The 12,519-nt window shown below is 50.9% G+C and overlaps 2 protein-coding genes across 5 annotated transcripts in view; one reads left to right on the top strand and one right to left on the bottom strand.

Moving 5' to 3' along the window:
• The window catches only part of ASTN2 (astrotactin 2), a 261,724-nt gene that overhangs the window by 159,873 nt on the left and 89,332 nt on the right, over nucleotides 1-12,519 (top strand). The gene's annotated exons all lie outside the window — the stretch shown is intronic.
• TRIM32 (tripartite motif containing 32) lies at nucleotides 4,029-11,123 on the bottom strand. 2 transcript variants are annotated; one of them, XM_085239627.1, is made up of 2 exons: nucleotides 11,046-11,123; nucleotides 4,029-8,781 (listed from the first exon to the last, which is right to left on the bottom strand). In XM_085239627.1, exon 2 carries the CDS (start codon nucleotides 8,712-8,714, stop codon nucleotides 6,771-6,773), a length of 1,944 nt encoding a protein of 647 aa, XP_085095753.1. In that variant the 5' UTR covers nucleotides 8,715-8,781; nucleotides 11,046-11,123; the 3' UTR covers nucleotides 4,029-6,770. The 2 variants fall into 2 exon arrangements, with proteins under 2 accessions (XP_085095753.1, XP_085095754.1); XM_085239628.1 differs by lacking the exon at nucleotides 11,046-11,123 and adding an exon at nucleotides 9,615-9,700.

Genomic DNA, 12,519 nt, shown 5'->3' with positions numbered 1-12,519 from the left:
CCCTCTGCAGAGAGGATCCCAAGCAGCTCCTGCTCCAGATCCTCAAGGATGCAGGGGGGATGGAGGACAGTCCTGTTCTGCATATGACTGTTTAATCTCTGGCTGTGCTGTGTTAGTTAGGTATTAGGTGTTGGCACTGATGTTGTTCTTTGTGCACGGCTCTGTCTCTGACATGGGGCTTTGGCAGCCAGCAGGATTGGTGAGGTTCATCTCTGGGGCCTTTGCTGCAGTGGAAGGAACAAGTTCTGTAATTGGCTGCTTGAGCATGCTCAGGGCTCTTGCAGAGGTACCAGGGATGCTGCTCCATGGGCAGAGCATCACGAGGAGCCCAGCGCTCTCTCTTGGAGAAACCCCAGTGAAGAGGCAGAGGTCGCCAGTGATGGCAGATGGATTTGATCCCCAGCTTCTCCCCTGATTTGTCCTCATTTTAGCAGTGTTGTAGGGAGGATCTGTATAAATAGCCCCAGCTAGATGGTTCTGGATGCATTCTCAGCTCAGAAACAGCTCTGTCCTGCCGTTCTCCCACTGCTCCTTCCAGCACTGCTCCAAGTGTGTGTGCATATCATCTCCCATAGATACCACAGCAAGGCCAGGGTGAGGGCAGTTTGTTAGTGAGCAAAGCAGGGGGAGAGGAGAGGCTTGAGCTAATTGAAACGGCACCAAATATGATCAGAATGCATGCTGTGGCATGCTCACAGCATCGTACGGAATTATTTTAATATTGTAATCAACTTCATAAATCAACTCGTGGGCCTTGGGAAGAAGCTGCTGCCAGGAAAGAACATGATCAGTGTGTTGAGATCTCATGGAAAACACGGCCAGTGACATGGCTTAGCATCTGGGCATCCATTTCTGCAGCCATGCGGAGGAGAAAGGGATGCAGCTCTTGTGGGGCTGGCAGAAGGTTTGTGCCCTTGGGACAAGCGAGCTGCAGGTGCTGCCAGCATTTGTGGGCTGCTCTACCTGTGGAAATGGGGACAGTATTCAAGCAGACCGGAAGGAAGCTTCTTCCTGGGGCAGTGGGAGCAGCCTGGGGACAGGGATGGGGACAGGGATGGGGAGGGTGGCACCACACTGCCCTACTTGGGGCGATTTGTGGGGATTCCTGGGTGGCAGAGTCCTGTTCTGCAGTGGAGCTGCCTGCCACCTTCCAAAGGCGTGCGGGAGTGAATCCTGCAAACATGAGAGGTTGGGAGGCCGGGGCTGCTGCCCACACAGCCTCTGCAAAGACAAATGCAGACACCTCCCCAGGCTCTCCTCTAGGAACTGTGTGAGCAAAGCAAACCAAACCCAAATTTTATCTCATGCTGAGCGATTAAAATCGTGTTTTCAGGGCCTGTTTACTTGGGTTCTTGTGCAGTCAAGCAGTGCTTTGGCTCAGCAGAGGGGCTTCCAAGCAGGGACCTGCAGATCGACCTGGCCATTGATCTGTGCCACGGGAGTCTGCATCCGTTTTTCCTGTCATTGAAGGCAGTGCTTAGTCCTGACGGTACCTCATTAAGTTCTCACCAGTTGTGAGAACATCTTCATTTGGCAGCTGAGGCCAATGTGACAACCCAGGCCATGTTGTTTAAGATTGGGCCAGGTCTGCCTGGGATGGGGCAAACCAGCTTCATAGAAGCCCCGTCGTGCTGTGCCTGCAGTCTGGCTGATGTGGGGTGCTGACAGTGCAGTGCTCGGGCTGGGGCTGAGCAGTGCTTGCACAGTAGGGGCTTTCCTGTTCCCTATGAGCAGTCTGGGGCTGGGCAAGAGGCTGGGAGGGGACATGTCGGTTAGATTTCAGAGGAAATGCCTTATTCAGAGGGCAGTGAGGCCCTGGCACTGCTGCCCAGAGCTGTGGGTACCATCCCTGGAGGTGCCCAAGGCCGTGGATGGGGACCTGGGCAAGCTGAGCTGGGGGCAGGCAGCCCATGGCAGGGGTGGTGCTGGGAGCTGTAAGGTCCTTTCCAATTTTATGGTTCTGTAGTTCTCTGAGGGCACAGCCAAGCCCAGTAATGTCACACAGCAATGAAACTGGAGGTAGAGCAGTCACAGAGACACCATCCCAAAGTGCACAGAAGAGAGGGGTTCCTCCGCCCACCCGTGGGGCTGCGTGAGTTCACCAACTCACGTTCCACAGAACTGCTTGCTCCCTGGCTGGATGAGGAGCAGAGCTTGGCAAGGAAAAGGACATAGCTGCTCCAGCAGCACTGTCTGACAGCCCCAGTGGGATTTCCTGAGCGTTGTTCTCCTTGCTCGCTTGCTCCTACTGCGATACACAAAATGCAGAACAAATGTCTGTAAGTGCTCTGGCACTTAGAGAAAATGGAGACGTTATCAGCCGTAATGCAGAGGGTCTCGTCTTGTCAGGCATTTGAATGACAACTCTTTTCCTTCTCACCTTGCAGACGAGCTGAGCCTCAGCGTGGGAGATGTCTGTTCTCCAGCTGGGAAGAGCTCACCTCTCCCATGCCGTGGGGATCTGGGAGCGGGGCTGATGTGCCTGGGGTGTGCTTGGGTAGAGATGAAGAGGTTTTCAATACCAAAGTGTTACACTGCTGTGTAAGGTCTGAGAGATGCTCCCTCTTGGCAGCTGATGGCTCAGTAAAGCAGGAGGGGCTGTGCTGACAGCTGCTGTCACATTCACTAAGGCCTCCTGACCATCCATCACCCTCTGCTCGCTTATCTCCCTCGGATCGTGTGTCTCTGGATGTGTTTCCCTGTAAGAGGTTACAGATTTCATGCTTTCTTGTGAACTGAGCAGTTTAGACAGGGATCTTCATGACACATAAGCCATAGGATGCAGCCTAAGGGTCTGCTGGAATAGCACTCGTATCCTTCAGAGCAGGGTCTGTGGGTCCCTCCTGTCCCTGCATGGTCTGAATCCTCTCCCTTCAGGTCTGGTACTGCCATGAACTGTCCATGGGAACCTTTAGCTTTTAATTCCTACACACAATCAGGTGCATAAGGAAAGGTGAGTTTTGCACCTATTAAAGGTGGTAATGGCCTTCCCTTATACTGCTTGGTCAGAAGTAAAGCACTTTGAATTTCCCTATCCTTGAGATAAGCTCCTACAAACCACCACTCTGTTACCTTTATAACACTCTCCCAGCCTGTGCTTTAGATCATTATGTTTATTTCAAACCCCCAGATTTTGACATTTTGTTCAGAGGAGGAAAAAACAATCTAGCTGGTTGCCATGAAATTTAGTTTAGACTAAAGTCTTTGCTGTGACTCAGTCTGCTAAGCGACCTTATGCACTGCTCGTTGTAATCCAAAATTACCAGGCGAGTAATTAGTTGTGCAAAATGAAATAACTTAAAATCCTCACATGGAGTAATGACCCAGAAAAATCATTTAAGCTATACAATGGAAACAACTCAAAGCATCTGGCTGGAGTTTTACTTTTGTAGTTTTGCCCCCTTTGATTAAGAAGCACTCTTCCACTCATCCCTGGTCAAAACCGTGGCTGTCGGCTGCTGCCCAGAACAAATGTTACAGCACACATAAGCTGTAACTGATAAACTGGCAGCCCGTCATCGTTGAAAGAGCTGCTCCGTATCATCTGAGATGAACACGGGTAATAACAGCCTTTCCCCAGATCAGCAGCTGTGCTGCGTGGCAGGGGAGAGCCTGCGTGTGCTGGTGACACGTGGAGGTCTTTGAAAGCTGAGTGCAACACTGCTTTGCTCCCCTTTGGCTCCATGTAAACGCAGACGTGTTGCAGTGTTCATCAGCATCAGAGTGAGCTCCCCTGGCAGTGTGCTGCCCCTACAGCCATGCAGTGCTGAGGCAGAAAGTGCAGGAGCACCACTGCCGTTGGATGGAAGAAACTCCAGGCTTTGTTTAAGGGGTGGGTGGAGAAGTGTTGGATGAAGTTCCACGAGAGCTGCCCAAGAGATCAGATCTGTCCTCCCCACTGTGACGGCGCAGGAGGGGTCGTGCAGCATTGTGTTAGGGAGGCTCGTTCCCACCAGCCATAAAACACAATCTGCCACCAAAGGGAGAAGACAAAGCGTTTTTAATAACGAAACGAGCCGTCTGCAATGCACTGTTAATTGGATCAATTTTTCCTTTATTACACGATCTTTAAAAACCGAACACGTATGTACAACCAGACAAGTTCTTTCTCCAGGTAGAGAGCAGAAGCAAAACTATTTCATCACAAACCTTAATTGCCCTGTTTCACCTCATCTGGCAAACGATCACAGCATCACACTTGGGGGCACCACAGCAAGAAATACAGCTCTGCAGCATCACCTCACAGTCGGTCGGGTTGTGGCAGGGAAAGGGCTAAGGACAACAGATTTCCTTTTTCCCTTCCTGAAACCCCAGCCCAGAAGAGCTGCAGACAAAACACAGCCAGGCAGCCCTCGCCCTGCCTTGTCCCACCAATGCATGGCCCAGCAGTGTTATTTTTCCAGAGTCTCTGAGCGAGCAGCAGATGACAGATGCTTTGTTTGAGCTGCATACCCAGTAACAGACCGGGGTAAACAACAGCTCAGCCCATTTGCTGGACAAGCTTTTATGTCCCTTTAAGCACACCAGGAAACGTTCTTGCTGGTAGTGTGATGTTTATTGCAAAAAAAAAAAAATTCCATTGGAACAGAAAATGACAGAGGTACATATTATCATAGATAATATTGCTTCAATTATTCAGGTCCACAGTAGCTTCCTGCTTGGAGCAGTTCTTAGAAACAGGAGAGATGTTTAAAAGAGATCAGTAGGAGAGAAACTGACATTACCATAATACTGGAAAAAACGCCTTGAGTTACAGTGTAATTAACTGCAGAAGGTGCCAGTGATAGTAGTCATCTCCCAAAAACATACATGCAAGATGAGATCAGCTCCCCAAATTGCTGTTATGTACCTCAGGCAACTGCCCCTCCCACCCAGAAAGAGAAGCAGGGAATGTAAATAGTTGTGTGCATATCGACAGCCTCAGCAAATACACAGAGCAGTGCAGGAGGGAGGGGGGTTCAATTCCCTTGGGCTCCTTTAGTGTCTTCCATCATCTGCCCTGCTAATCATCCTCTCTTAGCTCCTACCCTCTTCTCGAAGATCTTTCTGCAGTGCATTAAGTGAGAAGAACAGGATGTTGTCCTGCTCACTGGGCAGCTCCATCACACAGTTGGGTTCCTTCTTTGTGCTGCGGCTGAGCACAACAGGGAGAGGGAAAAAACAAATTCTGCCAAAAGATTCTCCTCCCAGAGCTGCTTCTGGAAACCCTATCGCTGCCCTACAACAGGCTGGAGCAGCAGCTGCTCTGAAGGCTGTTTTCCTTTCCTGCTTCACCAGGGAAAAGTATATGAGAGCATAAAAAAAATCACCTGTTGCATACATGTTGTAGGACAAGCAGCAAACAATTTGCTGTCGCACGGCAGCCACCATAAAATCAGCTTTTATATTGTCTGCCATGCCCTCAAATTTGCAACTATGTTGTTGATAGCAACAAATAAATGCACTGCAGCGTAACTATTATCTGTGGCAGATTAACATGCTACCACTGTGCCCTATTTGAATGCGTCCTTCCTTCAATAAACTATTCCAGGCAAGCAGCACCACACTGAGGTACACATTTATCAGTGAGGAGAGTAGCACTGTGGGGGCTTGGTTCACACAGCTGCAGTTTTGTGCTTCATTTGGCCCAAAGCCGTGATGAACACGAACTCTGGTGCCTGCTGGTGCCATAAAAAAGCTGAGGAATGTCGTGATTTGCTGTGCAAGGAGAAAAAGGCAATGCACCAATGGATGTGCTTTCGAGTGCTAAAAAAATTAAAATGAAGCAATCCCCCCCACCCTCATCGTGGGATACAAAGTGCAGACATGTGGAAACCTGTTTGCAAAGATCCGGGATGCAGGTAGTGAGGTGCAGGTGAACGTACAGTTGTGTGTGATCCCATTTACTCCCACCTCCCAGTCTTCTTCCCCCAGCCTTTCCCTCCCCCCAGATGAAGGTAGCAGACACACCTCCCAAAGACAGTTCCCAAGATACATTTAATAACAGCACACTTCTGAATATCAACAGATTTCCCCTGATTTTTTCCTCCAACCCTCACCCTTCTCCCCCTCCTCAGTGGAATTCTTAGCAGTAATAATAACCCTGCTGCCATCAGAGGGCAGTTTTCTGGCTCAGCTCGGTCTCCCATGATTGCACTGTACTCACTTCACATTGAACAGACATGGTTCACAAATGGCACGACAGGGGCAATCTCCTGAATGCCAGAAAAACGGAGAGAGAAAACCCTCGCTCCTCAGTTTGAAAGTAAAGCTCCATCTCCGTGCAGTTTAAGAGGGCTATTTTGTTTTATGCAGTGCTGCAATCAGAAATTGCTTTCTGTAGTAGTTGCCCAGACAACTGCTACTGAGTTCCTCGCGAGTACCCTGGCGAGAGAGGATTGCATCCCTAGTCCCCTAAAGGAAGGTGATTTAGGGCAGCCAGTCAGTGTTTATGGCACAAAGAAAGGTACAGTGGTTGAAGACGTAGTCAATGCAGAATAAGGAGGTGAGAAGGGTTAAGGAGCGACTGGTCATTTAGCAGAAAACCAATATTCCAGAAGGATCTCTTCCTTCATGCTCTTCTACTCTATTGTACAGATTCAAAAAGAGAAAATGCGGACCACCATCACGTTAGTTATTTTGTTCCTGAACAAAAAATGCGATGGCCTCCGTGCCAAACCCCGTTGGGCTGTGGTGCAGTTTTCTCAGTGTTTGATACCGGTTCCTGTCAGATTGCAACGAGGCTGGAAGAACTGCTGCTAGTGACAGGGGCTTTCCCCAGAGAAATGCCTTTAAGGGGTGGAATATCTTCTCAGATGGTAACTGTAGATCTTAATGCAATGATCCCAACAGTCCAGCACCAACAGCTGCCCTTTGGGAGTAATGGCAATACCAACCGGGCAGGTGAGTCCTTCCCGGATTAAGATATTATAGCCACCTCCTTTAGGAAAATGCAGGATTTCCTTACGGCTGCTGTCAGCAACGATGAGGTCTCCCCTGGCATCTACACACATCCCAGCAATGCACCTGAAATCCTCGTTCTCAGAGAAGAAATGGCTGATCTGGCGTCCCAGCTGCCCGTCTGGGCCGACGGAGCCAATTGAAAAGCCTCCTTCTAAGTGGTGTTCGTACTGCCGGTTTTCCAAGTTGAGCCCCAGCCCCTGAGTGAAGTATATGGTCCCTTCAGCATCACAAGTGACAAACTTGGGGCGCACTGCACTACACAGGCAGGTGTACTTCACCACCCCCACGCCGCGGTCCACGGTGAAGCACCACAGCTTCCCCCCTTCCACATCGGTCACCACAAACTGCCCAGAGGGCAGAGCTGCGATGCCCCAGGGCTTGCTTAGCTGGCTCCTGTGACATGCCACGCAGTGGCCATCCATGGTGTACACCTTGACGGAGTTATCGTAGCTGTCGGTCACACCTATCAGGCCGTGGCAATTCATGGTGACAGAAAGGGGAGTCAGATTGGGCAAGTCTGCTCCAAGGAAGCTCAGTACAAAGCTATCGATTCCGCTCGGGCTCCGGCGGATCTCCTTCAGGAAGCCTTTGCGGGTGAAAACCTGGATTCGAAAATTGCCTCGGTCTGCCACAAGCACCTCTCCTTGGAGAGTGACGTACAGGCTGACGGGCAGATTGAACATCCCCGGCAGGCTGCCCTTGGAGCCCATCTTCTTGATGAAGTAACACTGCTGGATGCTTGCAGCTGCTTCGGGCATCCTTGGCTTGGCTGGGGAGGAATTTGGCGTGCAGCTGGCTTCTTCTTGCACCAAGTCAGGCTCTCTAAATGATGCCGATGAGGATGCTGCAGTTTCCATAAGCGATTCTTCCAAGTTAACAGTCCGGGGTTTCTTCACCACCTGCCCAATCTGCAGTGGTCCCACATGGCTCACTTTAAGGAGTTCAACCTCGTGAAGTATCAGCTCCCCTGGGAGATTATTTGTCAGTTCTGGTTCTTCCTCGTCCGCTGCATCCTCCAAGAGAGCTATATCTCCTTGCTTTATTTTGGCAAGGAAATAATCACAGCGAGACAATATCTGCACTTCTGCTAAGTTCAGCAGATAAGCTTGTTCCTCCATTACCTGATTATTTACCTTCTCCACTTCAGACAAAGAAGTGGTGAAGAACTTGCGTGACCTGGCCAGTTCTTCCTGGATCTTGCGCTCTTCTTTGCTGTAATCTTGCAGAACTGCTCTGTATCTAGATTGCAGGTCACTAGAAACACCTTCCAGAGATGCTTTTCTTTTCTGCAGATCATCCATGAGCTCCCGAAGTCTGGCAAGCCTTGTCCCAAATTCCCTCCTACGCTCTTCAGCAGCCTCTTTGATAGCAATGACATTATGCCCTTGGGGCATGTGCGATGTCTCCTTGCACGGCTCACATAAAACCAAGCCACAACTCTTGCAAAAGTGTCTTGGCAACCTTCTCCCACAGACTTTGCACATGAGGAGACCAACCACTTCCCCCAGCCCTGTGGTGTCTATGATCTTCAGTACAGTAAGATTGTCAGTCAGCTGAGCTAAGGTTTTGATCCGAGTGATTTTGCTGCAAAAAGGGCAGCGTATCCCGTTAATGCTGGTTGCTAGGAGCTTCTCCAAGCACTGTTTGCAGATGGTGTGCCCACAGTGTAAGAGCTTGGGTCTCAGGTGCTCCTCAGTAAAGGACTCCATGCAAATGGGGCACTCCAGGACCTCTCGGAGTGCATCCGAGTTGAGCTGAGGGGCAGAAGCCATGGTTTCCACAGGCGACTTTAGGCAGTGCAGAATCTGGCACTTGCATGTATTCCAAGGTGCTCCAATTCTGTCCAGAAAAAAAAAAGAAAATGTGATTTATGTCATCAACAGCAGTTACATATACATGCAGTTTATTTCTGATTTATCTCCCAGATCTGGAAAACAGAAACCCAGTTGGCTCTTCCACATGTGAAAAGGGTAGATTTATCATCGCTAATCTCAGAGTGGGCAAATCCTAAAACTAACTTGCAGCTTCCAGTGCAATGAATTATTCACTTGCAAAATTTATAAGTAGAACTGAAAGAAGCGTAATGGCAACAATAAGGAAGCCCTATATATATTGATGACTGAATCATCTCCTCATGGTGCCCATCTCCTGCTGCCAAGCCTGTGAGTTTACATAATTTACTCTGAAATCCAGAGAGATTAAACCAAGCGTTCAAATGTTGCGCATCAAAAGAGGAACCAGATGGTGCAATGCTTTAGGACATTAATATATCACCTCTGGAGACCTGCATTCAGATAAGACATCAGACATGAACAAAATAAATGTGGTTGGTTTAAACTGCTTTTCTAGAAAGCCAAAATAAATTTTCAAGGTTTCATATGTTTGCCAGGAGGTAATCCTAGAAGGAATGATTTGTCAGCTTCCACTCGGTCTGTGATTGACTGTTTATAGTGGAAACATGCGCTGATGTCTTTAAACCAGTGTACTTCATTAACCTCTGCCATGCTGCATCATGCAAATAAATACAGCTCGATGCAGCAGTGTTCTATCAGGTATTAGCAGAAATGGAGCTACCAGACAACTCCAAATGCTTGATAATGCAGACTGCATAAGAGTGTGTTCACTCTTAGGTCTTAATTACATTTAATTTCTCTGTATTCCATAGCACTGACTTCACTCTTGTATTTTGGTTCAGTTTTGTACCACCGTGGTTGCCATTCAACTTCAGTCCAGATTTCTTCATCCTCACATCCCACGCAGCAGGGAGCAGATCCCAGCAGCTCCCTTGCTGAAGCAGCCATCCATTCAAAAGGAACAGAACAGGGTTCACATCATTAAGTTATTATTCAGCAGACTGAGTTTCAATACCTCTGCTACTGCATTGCTTAGCTGTTAAAAGAAATGGGGAGAAAACATTTCTTCTAGGGGGAGAGGAGGGGAAGGAAGTAGTTAGTCTTTAAAATGAAGAGCTGGTCACAGAGGGAAGCGAGCAGAAAGCTTTCTTCCCAATAATGGCTGCATGCACGCAGCACTCTTGCTTCCCCGCTGCGTTTGCCTGCTTCGCCCTCAGGAGCGTTTCAGACAGAAAGGTTCAGTGCATTTCAGTTTAGCATTTGCTCAAGTGGAAGGAGACAGCTGTAACGAAGAAAAGTTCTTTATGTTCATACAGAGAAAAAAAAAAAAAGATCTGAATTTATTAGCCATGCGCTCTTTTTAGCCCACATTGCAGGGATGGGCGCTGCAGGATCTCCACCGGCGGGGTCCCAGGCTGGGAGCTGATCCCAAATGGGGCACAGCCGCTGTCTGGCTCTCAGGTGGCACCACTGGTGCTCCGCGGCACTTCTCAGCCTTCCCTTTCCTGCTGAGCAGCACCTCAGCTGTGGAGAAAGGAGCCTGGGCACTGCTGTGCAGATCAGACACATTGCTCTGAGGGGTGGAGAGCGGTGTTTTAAAACAAGGTCTACAAATTAAGCATAGGATGCAGGATTCGTTACTGTTGTTTTCCTTGGCGGTGCAGGAGGAGCTGCTGGGGAAGGCGCGGCACCAGGCGAGGGGTTGCACTGAGAGCTGCCGTCAGATCGCGCGTTTTCATCAATGTGAAACAGAGCACGGGCTTTTCTTTGGTTTTAACTCAGGCTCGGTTAGAAGGACGCTTTGTGTGATGTTCTTTTAATACGCACAACCCTCCTATCGCATGCACAACCCTCCTATCGCATGCACAACCCTCCTATCGCAGCACAACCCTCCTATCGCAGCACAACCCTCCTATCGCACGCCAGCGCGCTTCTCAGCGCCGCGATGCTTTAGCAGCGCTGTCACCCTGCAGCGCTCTCCTTCACCGGTCGTACCCCACGTCGAGCCGTTCCTCCCGCACAGAAAACGGGAACCCCCGTCTCGCCTGCCCGCGAGGCCGAGGCCTGGCCAGGCCCCGTGCGCCGCCCCGCAGCGCTGGAGGAGCGCCGCCCCCCGCCCGCGCTGCCCGCAGCGGCGACGGTGCGGCCCCGACGTTCGGTGCGGTGCTGGGGGTGCTGCCGCCCGTCCCGCCCCTCTCCGCCCCGTCTGCAGGGGGCGCCACGCGCCGCGGGGCCCGCTCTGCGCCTCACCTGCTCGCCGCTCCCGGGCCGCGCGCCGCTCCCCGGCATGCCCCGCGCCGCCGTCACGTGTGCTGCGCGGCGCGCGGTGCGCTGGGAGGTGGAGTCCTGAGGGGCGGCCCCGCAACCAGCGGGAAAAGGGGCGGCAGCGCCGGGAGGGGTCCGTACTGTGCGGGCGGGCTGGCGTGCCGCGTGTTTCTGTCAAAAAAGAAAAAACAACAACAACAACAAAACTAAACAGCACTCGAAATGTTTCTGTCAAGAAAAGTAAAAGCCTTTATTTTTTTCTTCTCATTTTATTATGCAGTGTTTTGTGCTCAGGTCCCTACGCGGGTCTTAGAGTCACAGAACCGCGGTGACGGAAACGTGGAAAACACCCCGAGTGGGAAGGGACCCCACAGCTCCACACAGCACCAACCCTGTTCTGAGAGCCAGCCCTGGGGCTGTGCCCACCTCCCTGTGGGGCAGAGCCTTTCCCCAGCCCTACCTTACCCTCCTCTGATGGAACTCCATGCCATCAGGGCCTGTTGCTGTCACCAGAGAGCAGAGCTCTGTGCTGCTCCTCTCCCTGTGGGGAGCTGCAGGCTGCCATGAGGGGCTGAAGGCGATATGAGGGGCTCCAGGATGCCATGAGGGGCTGCAGGCCATATGAGGGGCTCCAGGATGCCATGAGGGGCTGCAGGCCATATGAGGGGCTCCAGGATGCCATGAGGGGCTGAAGACCTTATGACGGGCTGCAGGATGCCATGAGAGGCTGTAGGGCTGCCATGAGGATCTGCAAGCTGCCATGATGAGGTACAGGCAACCATGAAGGAGCTGCAGGCTGCTGTCGTGTCATGGTTATTACATGGCATGAGGCCACAGCCTTCCTTTGGTCTCACCTCATGCCAGGGCAGCCCAGTGCCATGATCGGGTTTTGCTCGCACACCATGTGTTGCCTCATGCCACAAATCTGTTTTTCTTTGCTTTGAAGCAGCCTGCAGACTCCCAGCACAAAACTGCCTATTTTTAGATGCAGAATGGCAAATGCAATCAGTTGATTGGGCAGTGCACACAAATACCACCAGTGAATAGGTGTGCAGCTGCGGTCACTTATTCAAGGACTCACACAAGGCATGTCCTGCTTGGCATTCATTCCTTCCTGCAGTAGCCTGGGTCCTGGGGGCGGTGACTGGGAGTGGTGCAGCTGCAGTAGTGGGAAAGGAAAGGTTTGTGGGGAACTGTGCTTCTCCTCAGCCAGGGGAGAGCATGTTTTGCCTTGTTCTTGAAGTGAGAGATGGGCGCTGCGGGCTCTGTGCTGTGTTTTAGGGGCTCGGTTGGTGAGTCAAGATTAAAAGAGTGGAGATGGATGAGGTGGAGGAGGCATGTTGGAGGATGGAGCACTGCGAAAGGAGGCATGCTGCTGAGGTACCTCCCTCCTCTTCCTTTTCTGCCATACCACGCCGAGAACAGATAGAGCTTACAACAAAACCTGTGGCCACTACTC

This window comes from Meleagris gallopavo, chromosome 19, assembly GCF_905368555.1.
Source record: "Meleagris gallopavo chromosome 19, MGAL_WU_HG_1.1, whole genome shotgun sequence".
NCBI lineage: Eukaryota > Metazoa > Chordata > Aves > Galliformes > Phasianidae > Meleagris > Meleagris gallopavo.
This window is presented reverse-complemented; position numbering and strand designations above follow the sequence as displayed.

Coding starts and splice junctions, on each gene's coding strand:
- TRIM32 (XM_085239628.1), bottom strand. CDS start 9,685: ATGAAGAAATCTGGACTGAAGTTGAATGGCAACCACGGTGGTACAAAA. Junction 8,782..9,614: donor AACCAAAATACAAGAGTGAA/GTCAGTGCTATG, acceptor TTTTCTGGACAG/AATTGGAGCACCTTGGAATA.